This window comes from Myotis daubentonii, chromosome 1 (assembly GCF_963259705.1).
Source record: "Myotis daubentonii chromosome 1, mMyoDau2.1, whole genome shotgun sequence".
In the NCBI taxonomy this organism is placed as follows: Eukaryota; Metazoa; Chordata; class Mammalia; order Chiroptera; family Vespertilionidae; genus Myotis; species Myotis daubentonii.
The window spans coordinates 79,208,787-79,234,911 of NC_081840.1; the positions used below are offsets into that span (position 1 = coordinate 79,208,787).

The 26,125-nt window shown below is 51.7% G+C and overlaps 1 protein-coding gene across 1 annotated transcript; it reads left to right on the forward strand.

The window, feature by feature from the left end:
* The first annotated feature begins 1,505 nt into the window (after positions 1-1,505).
* NYNRIN (NYN domain and retroviral integrase containing) lies at positions 1,506-25,380 on the forward strand. Its single transcript, XM_059709234.1, has 8 exons — positions 1,506-1,994; positions 10,583-11,229; positions 11,348-13,012; positions 13,919-14,049; positions 14,191-14,287; positions 15,749-15,850; positions 16,074-16,175; positions 20,694-25,380. The coding sequence occupies exons 1-8, from the start codon at positions 1,797-1,799 to the stop codon at positions 23,572-23,574; spliced, it is 5,823 nt and encodes a 1,940-aa protein (XP_059565217.1). The 5' UTR covers positions 1,506-1,796; the 3' UTR covers positions 23,575-25,380.
* The last annotated feature ends 745 nt before the right edge of the window (positions 25,381-26,125 follow it).

A 26,125-nucleotide genomic window follows, 5' to 3' on the forward strand; every position in this document is an offset into this window, starting at 1 on the left:
TTTAAATTAATTACCCTCTTTTTCCCATTTATCAAGTACCTGACCCTAAGCTTGACCTCTTTCCACCCTCCACATGCCTCTTTGAACACAGGGTTAAAGCTGAGACTTTTCCTTTAAGATGCTTGAGGTCCACAGTTAATTGGAAGAGAGCAGCAAGAGTTAAGTATTTATTAGTAGGGAGCAGGGGTAGTTGGTTGGCACCTTGCTTCAGAGGAGAAGCATAATAATAAGGCAGGGGCTTCTTTTGCTAAAGGGAGAGCAGATAGAGGTGTGAAGAGTGGAGAGATAAGTTCACCCTGAGGGTCTGCTTCAAGGTGCTATAGAGAGGCAGGTTGGAACGCGCAGGCGTCGGAGCCAGAGGTTATACAGATCACCTTTTCCCTTATCTGGATTCCAATCTAGGGAGAAGCAGAGTGGGAGCAGGACGGGTTGGGCAGAGTTCAGTCCAGACTAGAAGTGGTGTCAGCCCATCTCCCCTCCCCGAGTTGGGCCCCTTCCTTCCAGGGGGCACTCTTGGCCCTTGCCTGTAGGCACACAAACGTAGATGTTCCAGGGCAGCTCTTATTTAAAGCCCACTGCCCTTTGTCTCCATAGGTACACTCGTGCCTGTCAGACCGCAGCGCTGGGTTTTGGTATGGAAAATAAAGGTCACTGCGGCCCAGACACAGATTGTGCCCTCCACAGAGCCAGGTTCTGTTCAGGCCGCAGGGCTGCATAAGGTGTCCTTTGTCCTGGGGATGCCTCAAGGGCTTGTGTTGGAGGTGGCCCCAGCCCCGGGCTAGTCGCTGACCACTGATGCCAAGCAGCTGGCTGTGGGTCAAGGTCAACCCTTTCTCCACCGGAACCCTCAGAGGCTGTGTTACCCACCAGACCCTCGCTCTCATCTAAAGCCTCAGGGTATAACTCAAACTTGCTAAAAAGGGCTTTCATAAACAACGCAAGTCTGAAAGCTCGGGCGGGGAGGCCCCTCCAGCCTTGGGGGCTTCAGGAGGGTCTGGGCTGCCTGCCAGCGCCTGGCTGTCCCCAGACTTGGGGGGCGGGAGGCGGTGCTGTTACGGTCTCCAGCCCGCCCGCCCGCCCGGTTTCCAGCCCAGAGTTTCCTGGGGCCCTCCCCACCCTGCCCTCGCTTAACCCTTTCCTCGAGAGAGGGAGTGGCACAGGTCCCGGTTCTCCAGGGAGGCCTGGGAGGCGGCGGGGCGGGAGGGAGGAACGGAGAGAAAGGCCGGGTCCCTGAAAGCAAGCCACCTCTCCCTCGCCGCCGGAATGCCCCTCCTTCCCCTTCCTCTTCCTTCCACTGGGGAAAGGGGAACGTGGAAGGAAATTAACTTTGACCCCCGGATTCTGGCTCAGGGCCCAAAACTTGGGTGGAAGAGGCAGAGGCTTCCAGGACCCTCCCTGCCCCCTCCCGCCCGCCCCATTCTCCCTCCCGCGTCCCTCCCCGCCCCGTAAGCTGCCCAGACGGAGGAGTCGGTCCCGGAGGGGCTGGCGGAGGGGCGGAGGGGAAGGCTGGGGGCGGAGGGAAGGGCGGCGGGAGCCCGACCGGTCCCACCCCCGGCTGCAACCCCTGGCAGGAAGAGATTGTCGCGGGAGCCGCCGCCGGAGGGACGAGCTGCGGAGGACGGGCGCCTGGGCGGCGGTGGGTGGGTCGGCGAGCCCGCAGGACCCGCCGAGGCTGGGGGCGCGCCGCAGGGAGCAGGGGGCGTGGCCTGGGCTCCCTGGACAGGGGCTGGGGAGCCTCCCGCGCCGGGACCGGGTGACACTTCGGGCTCCCTCCTTCTAGGGGCAGGGGGGCAGCCATGCTCCTGGCCGGGGGCGACCCTCCGGCGCAGGAATGGGTCATGGTGCAAACCAAATCCAAGCCCCGCGTGCAGCGGCAGCGCCTGCAAGTGCAGCGCATCTTCAGAATCAAGCTGAACGCGTTCCAGAGCCGCCCGGACAGCCCCAATTTCTGGCTGCAGCTCGAGGGGCCCAGGGAGAACATGGGCAAAGCCAAGGTAAACAGCGTCTCCCCGCCCCCACCCGTCCCTTCCTGCCAGACCCCTGGCCCGCCCCAATGCCAGCCGCGGAGACGAGGGCCCCCAAGGTCCCCGACCTGGCTTCGGCCGTGTGAAGGGCAGGTTCTGGACCTCCCTCTCTCCCACCCCCCTTTTCCAGATCCGCAGCCTTGGTTCCTTCCCTCTGGCTCCTTCTTTCTTTCTGCCCCACCCCTCTCTTGAGTGTCACTTCTACCCCTCGAGTGTCCTGAGAGAGGCTCCGCGGGTGTGTACCCCATGAGCCTTCCTTGGCCTGGGCCCCAGCACCCACAGCTCCCCTCCTCCACCGGGGGAACAGCTTAAGCTCCTGCATTTCTGTGGCCTGTGCAACACACCTCTTTGTTCTCCACCAAGACGATCCTTCTGTCTCTTTTTAAGTCTCCTTATATCTTTGGAACCGCTCAGAGTGCCGGGACTCGAGGGGCCCTTAGAGATGCTACTAAAGCAGTGTCCGCGTTTACCGACTAGTTGTCGGGACTGGAGAGGGTAAGGGGCCTGAGGGCTCAGGCCAGGTAGGTGGAGGCGGTGGGGGCTGGGACAGGAGCCTAGAGCTCTGGGCTCCCTGCTCCACACTCTTGCAGGGGCTCAGGGTGGGGGTGCAGCTGCTCTGGAAGGCACCAGCCCTTCGGGATGGCTTGAAATCTGGGAAGAGGGCCGTGGGCTTTCAGATGAAATGACTTCGGGATAGGCAGGTCATAGTGCTCCTCTCTGTATCCTCCCTGGCTTCTCTCTCAAGCTTCTCCTCCATTCTGGTCTCTCGAGTTCCCTTTGACCCCCTGCCCAGTCATGGCCAAGGTCTCCTTCTTCCCCAGGATTCCTTTATCTTATCTTTTCCTGGTAGGAATGCTACAGCCTCCCTCTCCCCCAGACGGCACCAACGCACACTTCTTCCCCAGCTGCATCTACACCAACATCCTAATTGGTCAAGGCCATGGGTGGGGGAGGCCCTAACGCACTGGCCAGCAGGCAGGCAGGCGGGCAGACAGGCTGGAAAGTTCCTCCCTCAGCCCCTCTGTTGAGCTGCTGTCTCAGCAGTTTTTCCAATTCTGACAGAGGTGCTGGGGGAGGGGAGGGGTGCCTGCCCAGAGAACAGATGTAGGAGCCCCTGAGATGAAGACTTTCAGGGTGGGTTAACAAGAGGAGCCTTTTGGGTTGGTTGTTTTGGGTTCTTAATCTTTTTGTTAATTTGAACTAAAACAGCTCACCCTTGTATGTTACTAGCGCGTTCTGAGGTGCCCAGCTCCCCTGCTCCCTGCTTAAATCCTGGATCACGTTCTCCAGGCCTGTCTGCTCCTGTTCCCACTGCCTCCTCAGGGATCCCTCCCTCACACCCCAGGCCCTGTTAATGTGGCTCCCTCAGTTCCCCCACCCTGTTACCTCCTTTCCCTTTGTCTTCCCCTGGGGAGAGGCACTGTTTAAGATGGAAACTGAGCATGAGGGGGTTCTAAGTAACTCCCTCCCTGACTTCACAGAATGAGCAGAAGGGCAGGGCGTATAAGGCGTTGTCCCAGGAGTTTGGAGATCTGGGCTCAATTTGCTGTCACCAAGTCACACTGGGACCCAGGGGTATGGTGGAGAGAGTTTGAGATTGGGGTGTGCTACCTTCTAACTGGGCCAAATCATTTACCTTCCCTTGAGCCTATTTTCTCATCTATAAAATAACTTAACACCCACTTCATGGGAAGGGTTGTAAGAATCAGCTGAAATAATGCATGCTTACGTACTTTTGCAAAATGTGGAAAGCTACAGAGTCAGATGTCAGTTATTGTTGTTAACTGGCTGTGTAACTTTAAGCAAGTTCTTTTCTCTCCCTTAGTCCCAGTCTCCTTGTTTGTAAAGTGAGAAGCTTGTATTAAATCTCTCTAAGGTCGGCCGATCTGACACAGGAAAATTTCCCAAGTATAAGGATGTATCTTGGTTTCCGTGTGGAGGTGCTGTGGCCGACCCCAATTCCAGCTGTAGGGACATAATCATCCCCTTTGTTAATGGGACGCCATACACAGGGCAACTGGCAGTGAGGTCTCAGTGAGACTGGAGGCTGCAGGATGTGGAAGGGTTGAGGACGAGGATGGCATGTTGGTGAAGGGAAAAAGGATCAAGAAGGATATAGGCCTATTTGGAGATGGGCCGGGTTGTGTTTCTGTATCATATGTGGCTGGTTTTCCAGGAAAATCTCTGTAGAACTCTAGAGTGCCTTTACATTGTTTTGTCGTGGTGGGATTTTAAAAAATAAGGACATTACCCTAGCTGGTTTGGCTCAGTGGATAGAGTGTTGGCCTGCGGACTGAAGGGTCCCGGGTTCAATTCCGGTTAAGGGCACATACCTGGGCTGTGGGCTTGATCCCTAGTTGGGGGTGTGTAGGAGGCAGCTGATCAATGATTTTCTCTCATCATTGATGTTTCTATCTCTCTCTCCCTCTCCCTTTCTCTCTGAAATCAATACAAAAAAAATATATATATATATATATATATATATTTTTTAAAAATGAGGACATTGCTGGAATTATATTCCCAGGCAGCAAAAATAAATACTAGGGATGACTGACCTCTGGGGTGAAATCAGCAAGTGGAAAGGAAGGTTTCAATAATGATCCGAGTTGCCCAGGGACAAGCCCTCTGTCCTGGGCAATGATGTGAGGAAGGATTGGACTCACAGAGGAGAGATGACATGTTCGCTTCTCCCGTTCTTGGAGACTCTTTTTGAAGATGGGGGAGGGAGGTGATGGGGAGTCAGAGATTGGGTTCAGGGAGCTGGGGAACAGGGTGTGGTTTGCTGTCTTTTGGCCTGGCTGTCAGTTGGAAGTTCATCTATTCCTACTCCGCACTAACCGTAGAGCACAGTACCATGGAAGTGGCCAGGGGTATGCTGGAGCTGGCCCTATTAAAATTTCAGGAAGTTTGCAAACCAGTAGCATTCCATTGGTAGTTTGAAATCAGCCATGGGGGAGTCTTTACACCTCAGAAATTGGCAAATGCTACATATCAGAGCTACCCCCAAATTGTGTTGTGGGCATCTTACCCTTCTCCTTTATTTTAAACTTTTTTCTTTTATCCAAGTAATTAACAATTTAAAAGTCCAATAATTTTGAAAAAGTTCACAGTAGAACACAGTGAATCCCTGCCTGTCTTTCCCAACTCTCTCTCTTCAGTGTCCTTTCTTGTAGACAAAGGACAAAATTGTAGATACTGTTATCTTTGATCAACCCATTTTAGATAATTTTTTTTACTTCCTATTATTGAAGGTGATGATTTGATTATTTCCAATATAATTATTTTTAAATTTTCTGTTCAATTTATATTAGTATTTGCATCATTATGCCTTATGCAAATATTAACATCTAAGTGTACTATGATTACATTTTCTTTCTTTTTTATTTCACTGAGGTTTAGAATTTCTTGTTTTTGTTTTTGTTTTTAAAATATTTTATTGATTCTTTACAGAGAGGAAGGGAGAGGGAGAGGGATAGAGAGTTAGAAACATGAATTCAGTTGCCTCCTGCACACTCCCCACTGGGAATGTGCCTACAACCAAGGCACATGCCCTTGCCCGGAATTGAACCTGAGACCCTTCAGTCTGCAGGCCCATGCTGTATCCACTGAGCCAAACAGGTTAGGGCAGGAATTTCTTGTTCTTTAATATGCTTGTTTTTCTTTGTATCTATTGCTAATTTCTACAACTTTCAGTGGACTCTCACTACAATTTTCTACAAGGTCAATTTATGGGTTCAAAGTGTTTTTTTCAGGTCCAAATTTTTTCTTAGAGACATCCTTCCTTCTGTCCTGTCTGGCCTGCAGAGCTGTCATCCTGAGACTTCTGTTTGCTGTCATTCTCGGCATCCCTTTGCCTTTTGTTGTTGTTAAATGTCTTGTTTCCTGGGCTGAATATCTTTATTTTTCTTGGGTTGCTAGAGCACATCCATCAATAGCTTCATCAAACCCTAGCTGGTTTGGCTTAATGGATAGAGCTCCGGCCTGTGGACTGAAGGGTCCTGGGTTTGATTCTGGTCAAGGGCACATGCCCGGGATTCGGGCTCTATCCCCAAGAGAGGGAGTGCAGCCGATCAATGATTCTTTCTCATCATTGATGTTCCTATCGCTCTCTCTCCTCTCCCTTCCTCTCTGAAATCAATAAAAATGTGTTTTAAAAATTAGCTTCATCAAGTTGAAAGATGGAGCAGTGGTAAAGAGTTTACTGATGACTGCTCTCAATGTGGTTGTTTCTTGAGACCTTTCCTCCAATCTGAACTAGTTGTTCTCTACGCCTGCAGACAGTTGTTATCCTAGAACAATGTCTGACACATAGGTGCTCAATAATGATTTCTTGAATGGATAAATAAATTCTGAAAATTCTCTTCATTATCATCCTGGAGATTGCCTTTGTTTTTTCCAATGTTGGTCTCCTTTCTTGTTTGCTGGCAAGTCTCTCCAGTAGCTTCCTGAGAAAGATTAGGAAGTAAAATGTTGGAATTGTGTATCTGAAGGCCACTTGATTGATAGTTTGGCTGGAATAGAATTAGAAATGGAAAATTATTTTCCTTCAGAAGAGTAAAGGCATTACTCCAAAGACTTCTTGCTTTTTAGATGTCTGAAGCTATTCCGGGTCCCTGGTCCTTTGTATGGGAAGTTTTTCCTCTCTGAAAGTTTGCAGTTTCCCCCACTGTTCTAAGGTTTGCCAGCGAGACCCCCTTTGTGTAGATCTGTCTTCATCCATTGTTAGTTACTATTGTATTCGATGGGCCCTTCCATCTGGATACTCATGTTCTTCAGATCTAGGGCATTTTATGGAAATACTTCGTGGATGATTTCCCCCTGTGTTTTCTATGTTCTCTCTCTTCCTGGAACTCCTATTCAGACACTGGACTTTCTGGACTGACTGGTCCACTTTTCTTATTTTTTCCAACTTTGACTTTTTGCTTTGCTTTCTGGAGATTTCCTTAACTTTATTTTCCAATCCCTTTCTGGGTCTTTAATTTCTGCCATCATATTTTTAAAAAAATGTATTTTATTGATTTTTTTCAGAGAGGAAGGGAGAGGGATAGAGAGTTAGAAACATCGATGAGAGAGAAATATCGATCAGCTGCCTCCTGCACACCCCCTACTGGGGATGTGCCCACAACCAAGGTACATGCCCTTGACCGGAACCGAACCTGGGACCGACCCTTCAGTCCACAGGCCGACTCCACTGAGCCAAACCAGTGAGGGCTCTGCCATCATATTTCATCCTGCATATCAGATATTTACATTACAATTCATAACAGTAGCAACATTACAGTTTTGAAGTAGCAACGAAAATAATTTTATGGTTGGGTCACAACATGAGGAACTGTATTTAAAGGGCTTGAGAACCACGGCAAGGAGAATGATAGTAAACTTTCTGAAGTTTTCTTCTCCCTCCCTACTTTATTTTTCTTCAAGTTGCTCCCCACCTCTTCCTATATATCTTTTGCATATTTACCTCACATTAGTTTTCTTCATATGTTGGTAATCTTTGCATGGTTAAGAGTAAGACCCAAAAAGCCAACTGGGAACGGAGACTGAGGCTTACTGATCTGGAGCGTGGCTGCACGGGTATCTGGGGGCACTGTCTGTTAGGGAACCTGTTTGGTGGTCTTTGCTCTTGAGCTGGCTGGATTTCTAGAGTGTATTTCTCTATTCTCTGTCCTGGAGCGTCAGGGTCTGGCTGCTGAATCTCTGAAAGAGAAGAATGAGTTTCTCTACACTTGGCCTTCATTGTAGACATCATATTTGGCCCTCCTCCCTTTACCCAGCACATCGCTTTGTGTTTACATATTGCTTTCACGTGGTTAGAATGTGGGCCGTATGGGATGGGAGAGCTTGTTTATTTTTTATGGTACCTACACTCTCAAGTATGCTGATAAACCTCTAATTCTAGGACCTGTTTTCAACTCTCTAGAGAGCAAACCTCCTGTGGGTAGGGGGGTACTTGCTAAGCCCGTGTTATCCAAACAACTTTACCTCAGTTTGCCTTAAAATTTTTTTTTTCATGTTCCCCTTCAATTCCAATTCTAGGGTTTCTTGGTGTTGCCATTTTCTGAGCCTTTTGTGTACTCTGCAGTGTAATTTTGGATGGTTCTGGAAAGTAGACGATGAATGATAACGAATTTATGAGAAAGGAGAATCCTAAGTCCGGTGTTAAATAATAAAGCAACTTGATCAAGTATAGAGCAGTATTAAGTGATTTAGTGGTGTTTTTATTTAATTTACAATTTGACAAAGGACCTGTGGGACATTGGGCAATATGTTTTTACAAACACATCATTTTTATGTGCTTATTTTGTTCCTGCCTCGTCTCTACTTTTTTCCTCTTGGAGGAAAGCGGTCTGGGTAGGCTTTATGCAGAAAAAGTGCTCCAGGTATTTACTGGATATAAATGCCTGTTGTATACCTTTTCTTCTTTTTATCTTTTTTTGCTCGAAACTATAGACAACATCATGGTTATACATTGGAGTCAGACTGGCTGCGTGTCCCAGCCTACTATCTGTGTAAACTTGTGCGCAGCCTTGCTCCTCTAAAATGGGGATGATAGCAATTTCCTTACAGGGCTGAGAGAGGAACACATGAGATAATGTGTGGCACATAGTAAGTGTTCAATAAATATTCAGATTTATTATTTTGAAAATTGTTTCAATTCCTATATATCTTTTAGTTGAAAATATTGAACAATTATTGGCACAATAAATACTTTAAGCTCTTTACACAAAGAGGAAGAAACCACCCACCACCTTCTAACCCAGCACCTCTCTTTGTGTTTACATATTGCTTTCACATGGTTAGAGTGTGGGGCGTATGGGATGGGAGAGCTTGTTAAGGAGAGCGATCCCATACCTGGTCAGATTCACCCTTGCCTGGCAGTCGGTCCAGCTGAGGTCCTGTGGGATGATGTTTTGAGATGGTTTTGGACTGATTAGAAAGGGGTTAGACCTGGGTTTAACTGCCGGGGTGCATTTCGGTCCCTGTGGGGAAGGGTTGGCAGTTCAGGGTCAGATGGAAGAGGCAAGAATAGGCCATAGCAGGCAAGAATGGGCTGGGCACTGAGCAGAGGGCCTGGAGCCGTCTTCAGAGTAGCTGCTGGGGACCCAAAATGGAGCATTTATTTTCTTTTTCTTTTTTAAAAATATATTTTATTGATTTTTTACAGAGAGGAAGGGAGAGGGAGGATAGAGTTAGAAACATTGATGAGAGAGAAACATCAATTCGGCTGCCTCCTGCACACTCCCTACTGGGGATGTGCCTGCAACCCAAGTACATGCCCTTGACCAGAATGGAACCTGGGACCCTTTAGTCCGCAGGCCGACACTCTACCCACTGCGCCAAACCAGTTAGGGCTGGAGCAGTTATTTTCTAATAGAACTGTCAGGGGAGAGCAAGAAGATGACCGTTATCAACATGGTGATATGAAGTGACATGAGGGCGAATGTGGTCAACATGAGTTGGCTGATTAAGAGGGAATGCTCACACTCCCTTGGAGCTCATGGGATTGTCCTAGTGGGGCTCAGCCATCTAGTGGAAGAACCCAACCTCTCCCATCCCAGCAACTGCTAAAGACTGAGTGTGTGCACCCTGTAAACAGGAGGACTTGGTCTGCCCAGAATGCCAGAGGCCTTTCTTCTGGTTCAGCCATTGTGTGTATCTGTGGGGTTTTCCTGGATGCTGGCCCAGCGACTTATCTCCTCCTCTCCTTCTCTGTCTGCTCTGGGTAACAGAGTTACCATGGTTACGGGTACAGATTGTGCCACAGACCTTCTGAAGGGAGATTAAGCCAGAATCCCACAAGATTACCTTGTTGTCACTGTGTAGTCAGCCTGAGGAAGTGGAAAGAACCCCTGGTGTCAGGGTCAGACAGATGTGGCTTATGATCCTGGCCCAGTCACTCTCTAGTGTGTGTCCTTGGACAAGTTGCATAGCCCTTCTGAGCCTGCAAAATGGGACTAAGCTGTGCCAGGCACTAGGCTAAGCACTTCCTTTGTATTAACTCATGGAAGCTCTGTAATAGTCCAATGATGCAGAACTGTTATCCCCGTTTACTGCTGAGAGAATATAGGCACAGGGAGGATAAACAACTTGCCCCAGGTCGCATAAGTTCCTGGTACCTAGAGGATGCAATACCCCTCCCCCTAGGTATTTCACAATTCTTGAATGCTCGGACCTTAGGAGTACCTTGTTTAACTTGTCAGACAGGTGAAGTGGCTGAGACCATGCTCTGATCATTCCCTGGAAAGATGACACATTTCCTCAATTAACCTGACCTACTGAGGTCACATTGAAAGTAGAACCAGGTCCTTGTCTCCAAACCCAGGTGCTCCCTTCCCTCCAGGCCTTCCCCATTCTGTCAGAGATTCCTGTAAAGAAATGAGTGTGTGAGGGGGCAAGACCAGGGAGAGAGGGGCTGGCCATGGAAGTCATTGGCTTCTGGTAGCCGGGAAGGGCACCTGCTTGGTGAGGGATGGCCCTTCTGGGTTGGGGAGTGTGAGCCAGTGGCCGCTCCCTAAAGGAATGACTTCCTCTGTGTTCTCCCACTGCGGCTTCAGGAGTATCTGAAGGGCCTGTGCAACCCAGAGCTGTGGAAGGAGGTTCGCTACCCACCAGCCCTGCACTGCGCCTTCCTCGGGGCCCAGGGCCTTTTTCTCGACTGCCTCTGCTGGAGTACCCAGGCTTACCTGGTGCCTGGCCCCACCGGCTCCCTAATGGTGGGCGGGCTGACCGAGTCTTTCATCATGACCCAGAACTGGCTGGAGGAGCTGGTGGGGCGACTGCGCTGGGGCCCTGCCCCTGTTTGCACCCCCCGGGGTCTCTGGGAGGCTGAGGTGACCCGGGCCTTTGGGGCTTTGATCTGGATCCGTGGTGACCAGCATGCAGGGGACCTGCTGCAGCTGCCCCCAGCAGTCCAGGAGCTGCTGCTGAGTCTGGTGCGGGATGCTGCGGGCAAGGAGGACATCATCGAGTGGCTCGGCCGCCTTGGCACCTCCAACGCCCGCTCCGACCCGGAGGTCCTGATCTGCCCTCCGCAGCAGCAGAAGGAAGGCTCGGCCATGACGTCTGTGGGCGATGGTCCTGGGCCTTTGCTGGAGATGAGGACCCTCCAGAATGGGAACACAGAAGATTCAAAGAGATTAACCAGCCTGGGAGCCAGCCCAGGCCAGAAGGCACAGCAGGAGACAGCAAACCAGCTGGTACGGTAAGTTTTGGAGAATCAGTCTGGCTTCTCTGCCCCTACCCCGTTCCTTCTCCCCAAAGAAATAATTTTGCACCTAACTGGCCTCCCCACCTTTCCAACAAACTTGTGCTTCCTCCAGGGTCGGTTCCAACAGTCAAGGTGGTACGGACAGTGCTCACAAGGAAGGGCCAGTGCCAGCTGCCGGCAGCCAGGATCCTGTGAACCACTCACAAGCATTGGCACAGCAGCGGCAGCTCCAGAGGGTGGAAGACAAACTCTCCTTCCAGCCTCCGGTGACGACCCTGGGTGTGTGCCCATCTTGGAAGGCCTGGGCTCCGGGGCCAGCCTTTGGGCCTTTGTGGCCAGGGACCATTGCTACGACCTTCTGGAGGATCAATGAACTGCATTCTCTCCACCTGGCCTGGCTGCTGTCCCAGGCGTGCTTCAGTTTCCCGTTCTGGCAGAGGCCTCTGGGCCCCATTCAGTTCAAGCTCCCAGGGCAGAGTCCTTTGCCCTTAAACCTGGAGTGGAAGCAGAAGGAGCTGGTTCCTTTGCCCAGTGTGGAAAGCCCAGATGGGGGACCAGTAGGAGAGGCAGACCTACAGAATTGCCCAAGGCCAGAGACTCCCCCAAAAGTCATGAGTTTATTGGTGGTCTCAGGGGGCTCTGGTATAAAGGGCAAAGCTAGCCCAGGACTTCCACAGGTAGGGCCACCTTTGACCTCCACACCCCAACTCCAAGCTGGAAGTGAGCTGGGGGATCAAGGAAGTGTACAGTGGGATTGTAAGGGGCCAGAAGAGGGGCCCTTACCAGCACCACCCACAGGGCAAGGGGTGCCTACTGCTCAAGGGAGGCCCGTGGGTCAAGGGGAGCCGACGGCTGAGTCAGTACCTGACACTCAAACAGTGCCTGAGACTCTCGAAGTGTCCGTGGCTGCAGCAGTGCCTACCGCTCAAACCCCACCCCAAAATCAAGTGCTGTCTGCAGCCCCCAAAGTGCCTACAGTCCAGATGATGCCTGCAGGCCACACAGAACCTGCAGCCCCCAAAGTGCCTACAGCCCAGATGATGCCCGCAGGCCACACAGAACCTGCAGCCCCCAAAGTGCCTACAGCCCAGATGATGCCCGCAGGCCACACAGAACCTGCAGCCCCCAAAGTGCCTTCGGCTCCTACAAAGCCAGCTGCTCATGGGGGGTCCACAGCTCAAAAGGCAGCCGTGGGTCAACCGGCACCAGCAGCTCAAACGGTACCTGTGACTCCAAAAACCCCCACAGCTCAGAAAATCCCTGCAGCCAAAACATCACCTGCAGGTCCCAAAGCACCCAAAGCTCAAACTGGGCCTGTGGCTAAAACAGGGTCTGCAGCCCCCAAAGCGCCTGCGACCCCCAAAGCATCTGCGGCCCCCAAAGCCTCCAGAGCTCCGAAGACGCCTGCAGCGCAGAAGGCGCTCACAGACCCAGGGCCAGCCGTGGATGCAGCCAAACTCCTGAGAGAGGCCCAGCCTTCGTCAAGGGGCAGTGCTTCCTCCCCAAAGGGCCAGGGGGAGGCCAGGAGGCAGGGTCCCCAGCCCTGCAGCACCGTGGCTCCCAGTAGTAAGCGCCAGCCTCAGGTGGGTGGGCTCCTGGGGGCTTCGGAGGGGACCCCGAGGCAGCCACCGCGACAACCACAGGCGAACAGCACAGTGACCAGCTTCCAGAGGTACCACGAGGCCCTGAATACGCCCTTCGAGCTGAACCTGTCGGGAGAACCTGGGAACCAGGGGCTGCGGCGAGTGGTCATTGATGGCAGCAGCGTGGCCATGGTGTGAGTAGCATGAGGGCAGGCTGGGCATGCTGGGGAGCTGGGACAGGGCATCCCTGGGGCAACTGTGGGCACTCCTTTTTGACCTCTCCTCTGTGTAAGGGTGACGTGGTTCAGATGGGGCAAAGCTGGAAGTGGCCCATGTTGAGTGGCTACTGCATGCCAGGCAGTGTGTGTGACATTGTCACAGCAGCTCTCAGCCCTGCAAATGTAGGTTTCTGTTCTCCCTCTTTGACAAAAGCAGAAAAGAGAGGTGACGAATCTTGCCCAAGGTCCCAGAGCCTGTAAGGGTTCCAGCTGGTCTTTGGGTTCAGATTGTCCACTGCTGGGGTGCACACTCTCTCCACTGCAGCCTGCCTCACCTAACATGGCGTCGGTCAACCCGCAGCCAGGTTTCAAATGGGTAGCCCGAACCCTAAGGCCCAGCACAGACCTCCTCTATGGAGCTTTTACTGATCAAGCCTTAGAGGTTGCCCTCTCTGCACAGCACTTACTGTGTGTATGTGTTGGCGTGAATATATGTAAAACCACTCAATGTGCCAGCATGGTAGAGAGTTATCTGTGCTGAGCACACTCCCAGCACACGCTGGTGGTCAGCAAATGTTTGCTTCCAGTTCTAACCTGAGCTCTTTGGGTGTAGAGGTTGCCTTCTTCCTCTTCTTGCCCTGCAGGCCCCTGTACACCCGTGCACATGCACACACACGTAAAACACACAGGAGGTGGGCTCACCCAGTAGGTGCTCACAGAATGTTAATGATGGAGGGAAGGGAGAGGGCATTGTCGGTGTCTGTGGTGCTGATGCTGGTGCCCTGGCATTGCCCACTGTGCTGCCCAGGCTCTGAGGGAGGGGTGGAGGCAGGGCGATTCCTTGGCAAGAAGTTGCTCCCTCACTTCTCACCACCCCCACAGACACGGCCTCCAGCACTTCTTCTCCTGCCGTGGCATTGCCATGGCAGTGCAGTATTTCTGGAACCGGGGACACCGGGAGGTCACTGTGTTTGTACCCACCTGGCAACTGAAGAAGAACCGGAGGGTGAGAGGTGAGCTGTCCACTCCCCCAGCCCCCCTCAGCCCCTCCAGCAGCACCCAGCCTTTCCTTTCCCTGCCTCTCTGCCTGCACCACGGCCTTTCCCACTTAGCCCTTCCTCTGACGATCTCTATCTTCTGCCTCTCGCCTCCAGAGAGCCACTTTCTGACGAAGCTACATTCCCTCAAGATGCTTTCGATCACCCCCTCCCAGCTTGAGAACGGCAAGAAGATCACCACCTACGATTACAGGTGTTGCCAGGCCCCAGCCTGCTCTCTGCGGGGCTCTGCGGTTGGGCTGGTGGGTCAGGTGGAGTCCTGCCTCCTCTGCTCTGTGACCGAGGGGGCCAATTCAGAGGGGATGGCACATGGCCTCTGCACAGAGGGACACAGTCAGGAGAGGGCTCCTAGGTCGGCTCTGCCTGAGGCCAGGGGCAATCCTGACTTTGGGACTCTGCAGCTCCATTTCCCTAGTTCACAGGCTCTCTCCCCCCACGACCTGCGGACTGAGACCCACTGCTGTGGGTGGGCTAGCCCAGGTGACTCCTGGCGCCTCGAGAGGGTTGCTCCCCGAGGCAGCGGGTTGAAGTTCATGTCTCAAGGAACTGCTCCAGTTTCCCCTTCCCCAGCCCTGGCGCTGGGAGGAGGTATGTGTGTGGCTGTGTGTGGCCGGAGCTCTGGCTGGCCTCTGAAAAACGGTTAGACTGGCCCCATTTCCTGACTAAAGCCCGAATGCCTCCCTGCTTGTCAGCCCCAAGCACCCGGTCCCCCACCTGGCTGCACACTGTGCACAGGGGAGTCTGCGATGCTGCCTCTGCGGGGGCAGGGAGGCCCTGCGGTAGTCACGGGTCCTGGGCTGGCGTCCAGGCCGGGCAGACACAGGTCTTGGCGTCACTTAGGCTCCTCCCATGCCGGGCAGGGAGAAATTCTGTTCTTCCTCACTTTTCCCAAAACTGACACCCTAAGCATTCAGGCCTGGGAAGGGCTGGGCAGGGCAGCTCAGGCATCTCTCCTTCAAGGCAAGCCCCCTGGGTGAGGTGTGTAAGTGCCTCTAGATGCAGGCTTGGGTTCGAGGGAAGACGGCTTTTCTGCAGAAGGCCCCTCTGCTGGGCACTAGTGGAATAGCATGCTTTCTGGTCACAGCGATTGAGAAGGGATTCTTGGGAAATAGGTTTGTTTCTTCGGGTATGTTTTTATATGCGTATACATGCACACACATATATGTGCCTTGGCATGTACATGAATGTTATGTGTTGGTGAAGAAGAATAAGGGAAAATGTGTGTGTATGCTGTGCGGCAGAGGCTGAGCTAGATGCTTCCATGTGTCGTCATTCAGTTCAATCCTCACAGCAGGAGAGGGAAGGCATTTATGTTTTACAGATGCAGAAACTGAAGTAGTAAAATGCATGTGTGGATGGGAATGAGTGTGTGGGTTTATGTGGGTGTCTGCGCATGTGTATGTGTATGTGTAAATAGGGGTCTGTGTTTGAATAAACAGTTGGGAGGTGTACATTCCCAGTTCACCCTCCCAGGGGCTAGTGGTGACCCCAAATAGCTGCATAGATGAGGGGATGGGCTCCTGAGCCCTGGCTTCCCAGTGACCAAGGGCAGCCTTTGTCCAACACAAAGTGAAGCTGCAAGTTCTTTCCCCCAGAGGCCCAGGGGAGGGAGGGGCTGGTTACTGGCTCTCCGTGACTTTCCCTCTCCTTGCAGGTTCATGGTAAAGCTGGCAGAGGAGACAGATGGCATCATCGTCACCAATGAGCAGCTCCACATCCTGATGAATAATTCCAAGAAACTGATGGTCAAAGATCGGTGAGGTGGCTGAGAGGGGGGTGGGCTGTTCCCTCCCCTTGGATGTCAGGCAGCCTGTGGCAGTGGGGTACTGGGGCAGTGAGAGGGTCCCTGGGCCAGTGCCCACCAGCGCTTGCCAAGGGGAGATGTGGGTCCTGGCCCCTGTGGAGACGCCCAGGCAGCAGTGGGGTGTGGGCGGGTCACGGGGTCCTCTGTGACGGTGCCTCCTCTCTTCTGAGTCCAGCCTGCTGCCCTTCACCTTTGCGGGGAATCTGTTCATGGTGCCCGATGACCCCCTGGGCCGGGATGGCCCCACCCTGGATGAGTTCCTGAGGAAGCCAAACAGGTAATGGGTCTCCCCTGCATCCAGCCCCTCCTGGGACTGATTAGAAACTTGCCCTAAGTGCTGGCCGGCATTTGTTTAGTGTTTAACAGTGAGCAGAGTGACTTGATTCTTCCAGGTTTTCACAGTTCTCTCATTTGCACATCCACGAACCACTTCCAGGATGGTTTTGCACACGCACTTTAACACTATATGTGCTAAACAGGCATTTGGACTCAATTTCTATTGTTTTTTTTCCAGCTGTTAATCCATGTGGCTCACTTTAATGGCCATGTGGTATTCCATTATAGGAGTTAACCCAACAGGTATCGGATCTCTGTGGAGGGCCATTGACGGTTTTCTTGTTATGCCATTGGAACCAGTGCTGCAGTGAACAGCCTCGTTCTTGTTCCATTGTGTACAAGGGCAGCTGTGTCTAGAGTCTATGCCAAGTAGAATTTATTCCATATTTATTATCCCCTTCGGTCCTCACAACCTGAGTTATACAGACATGACCACTATCCTCATTTTACAGATGAGAAACCTGAGACTCTAGTACTTTCCTAAGGCCCCTTTGCTGGTGCCAGCAGAACTGGTTTGCAGTAACTCCGATCCTGAGGCCTTCGCCCCTCCGAGCCACCTTGCTGCCCATCTCCCAGTTCCCTGAGCCCAGCGGGGGACTGTGGTGGATCTTCTGGGCATGGCACCTCTTCCTGGGCCAGGTCCTCCCAGTCACACCTTCCCTGTTTGGAAAAAAAGTGATTTGGTCGAGGTTTGTCTGCTGGCTTCTCCGCTGGCTTCTCCCAAACCTTGTCAGACCTCCTTTCCTCCCCTCCCCACTCCCCTCCCCGCCTTTCTCTCTTTTTTCATGCACATCCTACTGTGTCACCATGTAAAATGTGTTTGAGTTGGGGCCAAAGTTTCAAAGCTTCCACTCTCCCATCCTTTTTTTCGCTGAGGTCACTGGGGCCCCTTTCCACCCTCCTTTTGTTTCTCTCTTTAAAAGAAATTGTTTAAAAATAATTCTTTATTGTTGAAAGTATTACATGTGTCCCCCTTTATCCCCCATTGACCCCTCCAGCCGCCCCTGCCCCCTGCCCCAGGCCTCACTGCCCCATTGTCTGTGTCCATGGGCCATGCATATACGCATACAGGTCCTTGGTTGATTACCCCTCACGCACCTTCCCTCTGAGATTCCACACTCTGTTCCATGCTTCCATATCTCTGGATCCACTCCGTTCATCAGTTTATTTTGTTACTTAGATTCCACATATGAGTGAGATCATGTGACACTTGTCTTTCTCTGACTGACTTATTTCACTTAGCATGATACTCTCCAGGTCCCTCCATACTGTCTCAAAGGGTAAGAGATTCTTATTTTTTTTTAAAAAAAAATTTTATTGTTGAAAGTATTACAGATGTCTTCCTCCCCCCCACCATTGACCCTCTTCCCTGCCTTTCCTCCCAGACCTTCACCACACTATTGTCTGTGTCCATGGGTTATGCATATATGGTTAATCTCTCCCCATCCCCTACCCCCACCCCACCTTTCCTCTGAGATTCATCAGTCTGTTCCATGCTTCTGTGTCTCTGGATCTATTTTGTTCATCTGTTTACTTTGTTTACTAGATTCCACATATAAGTGAGATCATATGATACTTGTCTTTCTCTGACTGGCTTGTTTCACTTAGCATAATACTCTTCAGGTCCCTCCATGCTGTCTCAAAGGATAAGAGATCCTTCTTTTTTACGGCTGCATAGTATTCCATTGTGTAAAAGTATCACAGCTTTTTTATCCACTCATCTACTGATGGGCACTTGGGCTGTTTCCAGATCTTAGCTATTGTAAATTGTGCTGCTATGAACATAAGGGCACATATATTCTTTCTGATTGGTATTTTGGGTTTCTTTGGATATATTCCTAGAAGTGGGATCACTAGGTCAAATGGCAGTTCATATTTAATTTTTGAGGAAACTTCATACAGTCTGCATCCCCACCAGCAGTGTACTAGGGTTCCCTTTTCTCCACATCTTCACCAGTACTTGTAATTTGTTGATTTGTTGATGGCAGCCATTTTGACAGGTGTGAAGTGATGCCTCATTGTCATTTTAATTTGCATCTCTCTGATGATCAGTGACTTTGAGCATTTTTTCATATGTCTCTTGACCATCTGTATGTCCACTTTGGAGAAATGTCTATTTAGGTCCTTTGCCCATTTTTAAATTGGATTGTTTGTCCTCCTTTGTTAATTTGTATAAATTTCTTATATACTTTGGCTATTAACCCCTTATCAGATGTATCATTAGCAAATATGTTCTCCCATACAGCAGGCTCCCTTTTCATTTGATGGTTTCTTTTGCTGTGCAGAAGCTTTTCATTTTGATGTAGTCCCATTTTATTTTCTCCTGTGTTTCCCTTGCCCTAGGAGACATATCATCAAACATATTGGTATGAGAGATGTCTGAGATTTTGTAGCCTATGGTTTCTTATAGGATTTTAAGGGTTTCACTACTTACATTTAAGTATCTTATCCATTTTTAGTTTATTCTTGATTGCATTAAATCTATAGACTGCTTTGGGTAGTATTCTGTTTATTTTTCTTTTAAATTATTTTTTTTAAATATAGGTTTTTATTGATTTCAGAGAGAAAGTGAGAGAGATATGGAGAGATAGAAACATCTCTGGGGATCAAACCCACAACCCAGGCATGTGCGCTGACTGGGAATTGAACCGTGACCTCTGGTTTATAGGTTGATGCTCAACCACTGAGCCATGCCAGCCAGGCAGGCCATTTTACTGATGTTAATTCTACCAACCCATGAACATGGAATATTCTTTTGCTTGTTTGTACCTTTTTCTATCTTTTTTTCATCATCCTGTAGTTTTCTGAGTACAGGTCTTTTACCTCCTTGGTTAAGTTGATTCCTAAGAATCTTTTTTTTTTAGTTTCTCTTCCTGAGAGATTATTATTGGTGTATAAAAATGCCATTGAATTATGGGTGTTAATTTTGTATCATGCTGTTGAGCATCCTTATAGTCATTATTCTGAACTCTCTGTCTGATAAATTACTTATTTCCACTTCATTTAGCTCTTTTCTGGATAATTCTCTTGTTCTTTCATTTGGGGCTTTTTTTGTCTCCCCATTTTGGCTGCCTGTTTGGGTTTGTTTCTATGTATTAGGTATATCTGCTATGACTCCCAGTCTCTTCGGAAGGTCTCTGTGCAGTACAATTTCAGTTGCTATTTGTGACTGGCCCTGAGAACCCTGTTTGTAGGTATAAGCAACCCACCACTGTGATTCCCTCTGCCAGGGCTGGATGAGTTTGGAAAAGACCAAGATGTGCACCAAGCTTGGCTTTTACTAGCCCTGGATCCAGAAGCAGATCAGGCAAAATCTCAAAGCACCCAGAGATCCACCTCTGCTGGCAGGCTGATTGTTATTCTCTTAATTAGCCTCAGGCTGTGGACCACAGCAAGATGTAAACTCAGCAGGTTTTCCCAGCAGGGTGGAGCAATTGCTTCCTCCCCCAGGCAAAAGCTGCCTGGATGGTTAAGGTCTGCCTGAGAAAGGTGTCCTCTGCAGTATGAGGAAATGACTCAGCACAGGAATCCAGGTGGCTGCCCTCTGAGCTCTAGCCCCAGAGCCCTGAACCCTGGATTCTCCTCACACAGCTCTAGTTCACTCTGTCGTCCCTCTGCTGAAGCCTAAGGTGAGGAAATTTTATGTGTTGGCCTTTTAAGAGGGTGCCTGCATTTCCAGCTGTCTCTCCCTGGCAGACAGCAGCCCTGCTGCTTTTCGCAGCCAGATGTTATGTGGGCACCTTTCTTGGTTTTGATCCTCTGGGCTGGGGAGCCCAGCTTGGGGTTTAGCCTCTAGAGTTCTCAGTGGGAACCCCTCACAGCTGAGATATCCCTCTGGAACTTCAGCTTCTGTCTATGGGAGCCCAGCTTGCCCTTTTGTGCCTCCACACTTCCTGCTAGTCTCTATGCGGTCTCCACTTTCCGTCCTTGGTTATCAGGGTTCTCTCAAGCTAGTCTTCGGTTGATTATTCAGGATGGTTTTTCTACATTTTAGTTGTATACCCAGTTTGGCCCTGGGAAAGTGTCAGTGCAGCTTCTACTTAATCCGCCACCGTCTTGGAATCCTCTCCTTCTCTTTTTTGACCTCTCCCTGGCTTGCTCAGCCTGGGGGCAGGTTGGAAGCACCTGTCATCTAATTCTTATCAACCACTGACTTAAACCCGATTGAAAATGTCACTTGGTCAATGAAGTTTTGACTGTATAAGCCTTCAGAGCAAGGCAGAATCTCACATTGAGGCCTGGCACATGGCGGAGGTAGGGGAAGTACTTGCAGGCATGGTCCTGACTGAGGCTCTGCTATGTCAGAGGCTGGCACTCTGCCCAGCTTCAGGGATACCGAGCAATGGGGTGGAGCTCCAAAGGGTTTCCACAGGTGTGGTTTCCCCCTTGGATGACCTCTGGGGGCAGGCTTTCTCCCTCCCGATTGCATCGGTCCCTCCGCTCTGCTGTTTCCGTGCAGGTTGGACACTGACATTGGCAACTTCCTGAAGGTGTGGAAGGCTCTTCCTCCCAGCTCAGCCAGGATCTCTGAACTGAGTGATGCTGCCAATTCAGGGCCCCTGGAGAGTCCTCAGAAAGTGGAAGAAGTTAGGGAGGAGAAGGAGGAGAGGCAGGACGAAGAGCCAGAGCTGAGGGAGAGACAGGATGAGGAGCAGAGGGAGGGGCAGGACCTACAGGGGCCAGCCGAGGAAGAAGACCAGGACTCCTCGCTGGCATCGGTGTTCAAGTCTGAGTGCCCCACCCTTTCAGAGGAAATCCTCCGGTGCCTCAGCCTCCACGATCACCTCGATGAAGCCCTTGACATCGATCTCCTTCCAGTGGTGGCTTCTCCGTCCCTAGGTGTCCCCTGGGATGGGAAGGCTCCCTGCCAGCAGGTCCTTGCCCACCTGGCCCAGATGACCATCCCCAGGAACTTCACCGCACTCTCCTTCTTCATGGGATTTATGGACTCCCACCGGGAAGTCATCCCTGACTATGAAGCCCTTGTGGGCCCACTACACAGCCTCCTCAAACAGAAGCCAGACTGGCAATGGGACCAGGAACATGAAAAGGCCTTCCTGGCCCTGAAGCGAGCCCTGGTGTCTGCCCTCTGCCTGAAGGCCCCTGACTCTCAGCTGCCCTTCTACCTGGAGGTGATGGTGAGCCAAGTGGCCCTGACGGCCACTGTCTATCAGGAGAACTCAGGGAGAAAGCACCTCATTGCCTATACCTCGAAACCCCTCCTCCCTGACGAGGAGAGTGAGGGCCCCCAGTCGGGGGGAGACAGCCCCTACGCCGTGGCCTGGGCCCTCAAACACTTTTCCCGCTGCATTGGAGACATCCCAGTGGTCCTGGACCTCTCCTACGCTGCTCGGACCACCGTGGACTCTGAGGCCTGGGAGGACCGCAGGCTTTCCAAAGCATGGTTGATCCGATGGGCCCTCTTGGTACAGGACAAAGGCAAGAGGGCGCTGGAACTGACCCTTCTCCAGGGCCTGCTGGGGGAAAACCGACTGCTGACACCCTCATCCTCCATGCCTCGTTTCTTCCAGATCCTGCCTCCTTTCTCTGACCTGTCCACTTTTGTCTGCATCCACATGTCGGGCTATTGCTTTTACCGTGAGGATGAGTGGTGTGCTGGCTTTGGTCTCTATGTCCTGTCTCCCACCAGCCCACCTGTCTCCCTTTCCTTCTCTTGTTCGCCTTACACACCCACCTATGCCCACCTGGCTGCCGTGGCCTGTGGCCTGGAGCGCTTCAGCCAGTCCCACTACCCCGTGGTTTTCCTCACTCACTGCCACTGGGTCTTCAGTGTCCTCTGGGAGCTCCTGCCCCTGTGGAGGGCCCGGGGCTTCCTGTCCTCTGATGGGTCCCCACTACCTCACCCGAGCCTGCTCTCCTACATCATATCCCTCACCTCTGGCCTCCCATCCCTTCCATTTATCTACCGAACCTCCTACCGTGGCTCCCTGTTTGCTGTGACAGTGGACAACCTGGCCAAGGAGGGTGCGCAGGGGGGCGGGGAGTTTTGGAATTTGCCAACGGATGTGCCAGTCCCCGTAGTGTCCCCCCATACCATGGGCAAGAGGCCCAACTTGCTGGCATTACAGCTGAGTGACAGCACCCTGGCAGATGTCATTGCCAAACTGCGGGCTGGGCAGAAATTGTCCAACTCCTCACCCTTCAGTTCTGCCTCTAACTCGCTCAGCCTGGATCAGGAGAGCGGCCTGCTTCTGTTCAAGGGAGATAAGAAGCCCAAAGTCTGGGTAGTCCCGAGGCAGCTCCGGAGGGATCTGATTTTCTCTGTGCATGACCTCCCCGTGGGGGCTCACCAGAGGCCTGAGGAGACCTACAAGAAGTTGCGGTTGCTGGGGTGGTGGCCCGGGATGCAGGAGCATGTGAGAAATTATTGCAGGAGCTGCTTGTTCTGCATCCCCCGAAATCTCCTAGGCAATGAGTTGAAGGTTATCGAGTCCCTGTGGCCCCTCAGGTCGACTGCCCCCTGGTCGAACCTGCAGATCGAGGTGGTGGGCCCAGTCACTGTAAGTGAGGAGGGCCACAAGCATGTTCTGATTGTGGCTGACCCCAACACCAGGTGGGTGGAAGCATTCCCGCTGAAACCCTACACACACATGGCTGTGGCCCAAGTGCTGCTTCAGCATGTATTTGCAAGGTGGGGTGTTCCCGTGAGGCTGGAGGCCACCCAAGGCCCCCAGTTTGCCCGGCATGTTCTGGTGAGCTGTGGGCTGGCCCTGGGAGCCCAGGCTACCTCCCTGAGTAGGGACCTCCAGTTTCCCTGTCTGACGAGCTCAGGGGCCTACTGGGAATTCAAGAGGGCCCTCAAGGAGTTTATCTTCTTGCACGGCAAGAAGTGGGCGGCTTCCCTGCCCTTGCTGCACCTGGCCTTCAGGGCCTCCTCCTCCCAGGCCACACCATTCCAGATCCTGACCGGGGGCCAGGAGAGGCTGATGGGACCCTTGTGGTGGGAGATGAGCAGTGCCAATATAGAAGGGCTCAAGATGGATGTCTTCCTGCTACAGCTGACGGGGGAGCTGCTGGAGCTCCACTGGAGGATGGCTGACAAGGTCAGTGAAAAGGTGGAGAACAGGCGTTTCAAGCGGGAGAGCCAGGAGAAAGAGTGGAACGTGGGCGACCAGGTCCTCTTGCTGTCCCTCCCCAGGAATGGCAGCAGTGCCAAATGGGTGGGTCCCTTCTATATCGGGGACCGGCTGAGCCTGTCTCTCTACAGGGTCTGGGGCTTCCCAACCCCAGAGAAGCTCGGGTGCATCTATCCGAGCAGTCTGATGAAGTCCTTTGCCAAGAGCGGCACCCCCCTGTCCTTCAAGCTCTTGGAGCAGTGAGCTGAAGCAGTGGGGGAGGCCCCACTCCCAGGGTCCTGGGCCGCTGCTGCTAGGCCTCCCCCTACCCTCATCAGTGCTCTCAAAGCCCCCTGGGGCCCCCTTTGTGCCTTTTGTGGAGAAGTTACTCATAAAGCTTTGCTGAATTGCCTTGAACTGGGGACCAGCGTCCCTATGGAAATGTCCCCAGTGCGGGGTATTGCGAGAATCTGCTGTCAGATATGGGCCTCTGGCAGTTTCCCCTTACTAAGGTAGGCCAGGCTCAATGTCTTTCCCCAAGTATCCCCTTCACCCTGTCACACATGTGCAGGTGTACACACACGCACACACGCATGCACACACGCACACACACACACACAGAATTTGACTCCTGGCTACTTAACCATAAAGCAGTGTGGTTCGGGACCTCAGAACCAGAACCACATTGCACTCTCAAACAGAAACCTCGAATGTAGACTCCTCTCCCCCGACCTTCATTTGGGGACCTTTTGCCCTTGTAGTTGTCACAGTTGACACAAATCCACACGGGCTGTGGAGAGGCAGCCTGTTCCCATTCTCATGGCCAGCTTCTCGGCCAGGCTAGGCCGGCCCCCTGCCCAGGAAGGGCTGGCAGTCCTGGGCCCTGAGGCTTGGAGCTGGGGTGGGAGGGCGGGCTTGTCAGCACAGAAAGGCAAGGGGGAGACTGAGTCAGCCTACCTCATTTGACTCCAGCTAATGGAGATAACGCTGACCCCTGCTGTGATGCTATTAACCCCACGGGAATCAAGGATCTTGATGCCAAGTGTGGCATCTCTACCTGAAGAGCTGCTTCAACCAGACCAAGGGGCCCAGGCCTCTCTGACAAGGGGGGAGGGTGTCTGAAATGAGCAGTGTGGCAGACAGTGAGGTGCTGATGTGGCTCTACCTCCCAACCCCACCCCAAAGCCCACAGCCCTCTCCTCCTCCTGCCTCCACTGTGCCCTGCATCCCCAGCCCCCATAGTGTGTGACTGCTGTGGTTGGATCACCCCCATCCCCTGGACCTGCTTTCTGTGTAGAGCAAAACCTGGGCTCTGTCTGAGCACTCTGCAATGATTGCTCTTATAGCAAGAGTGAGTTCTCATAGGTGTGTGTGCTCACACTTACCCTCTGACTTGCTGCCACCATTGACAAAATGAACTCCAGGGAAGGCCAGCACCGGAGCCCTCTGCCTGGGCCTCTGAGGAGTTTTATTTCTCCAAAGCTGAGCCAGTCTCCTGGCCTAGCTCAGGTTGCCAACACACTTGGCATTGCAAGAGCCGGAGTAGAACCTGCCATAGAGTAGAATTTGCTTGTTTTACAGCCAAAGAAATGCCCAGAGAGGGAAAGTGACTTGCCCCAAGTCACACAATAGTGTGTGGCTAAGCTGGGACCAGGATTAAGCTTCCTGACTCTCAGTTCACCATAGACAGGGAGGGTTCTGGTGACAGGTTCAAGTCAGAGAATCCCTCAAAATCCTATACGTATATCCCCTCCAATTCCCCATTTTCCATATCTTGTTGACAAACTACTAGTTGTTGCCCCTTAAACCATTTCCAGATGTTAATTCTGTTCAGGAAAGAATGCTTGGATGACATGATAAAGTGAAAGGTGAGCTGTGGGAGTTTTAGCAGATACCCTCTTTCCTTTTCCTCCCCCCCCCCCCCCCCACTTCTCTTCCCTCTCCCTCTAATGGTATGGCCAACCTCATTTTCCTTCTCCAGGGCTATACCCATTCCTCCCGTTAACCACATTTATAATCCTATATCCTTTTATTTTTCATTTGAATTATCAATAAACAGATCAATATGGAGCCAGTGTCCAGTTCTTTTATTTTTAAAAAAATATATTTTTACTAATTTCAGAGATGAAGGGGAGGGAGAGAGAGATAGAAACATCAATGATGAAAATCAATGACCAGCAGCCTCCTGCATGCCCCCCACTGGGGATCGAGCCCACAACCCAGGCATGTGCCCTTGACTGGAATCAAACTCAGGACCCTTCAGTCTGTAGGCCAATGCTCTATCCACTGAGCCAAACCAGCTAGGGCCCAGTTGTTTTTTTTTTAGCTTCATTTCAATTATGGGAGTGAGTAGGTTGGGGGGGCAACTGTGAGGCATGGCTGCTGCATGTTACCAGGCCAATTTGAAGACCTGAAGAACACCTTTTCAAGTTCATCTGACCCAAGCTCTTACAGACCAGGCCAGACCAGCACTCAGGTAAGTGATCTGAAGGCCCATGGCTGGTTCAGGGCAGGGCCAGGAGGAAAGCCCAGGCTGTGGTTTGCCAGCTAGTGCTCTTTCCAGTTTATGTCTTGAAAATGGACAGGATGAGATTTCTTCACTGTTGAACAATTTACACCAAGATTAAAGATTCTTCCTATTTTTAAAGGAGTAAATTTAAAAAATTTGTTCACAGCTGAGCACACTGGGCACTGGACACTAGTCACTGCTTTTCTTGTTTACCCATCACCTTTTCCCCTTCTCTCTGGTGGCACTGGTAGGTGGGCTCCCTAAGTCTCTAATAGAGAAATTACAAAGTCACCAGTATGCGGACCG

Bases quoted from the DNA above. Each gene is read 5' to 3' on its own strand.
- NYNRIN (XM_059709234.1), top strand. From the start codon at position 1,797: ATGCTCCTGGCCGGGGGCGACCCTCCGGCGCAGGAATGGGTCATGGTG. The intron at 14,288-15,748 runs GTGTTGCCAGGC...CTCTCCTTGCAG, and splicing joins ATCACCACCTACGATTACAG to GTTCATGGTAAAGCTGGCAG. The intron at 15,851-16,073 runs GTGAGGTGGCTG...TTCTGAGTCCAG, and splicing joins AAACTGATGGTCAAAGATCG to CCTGCTGCCCTTCACCTTTG.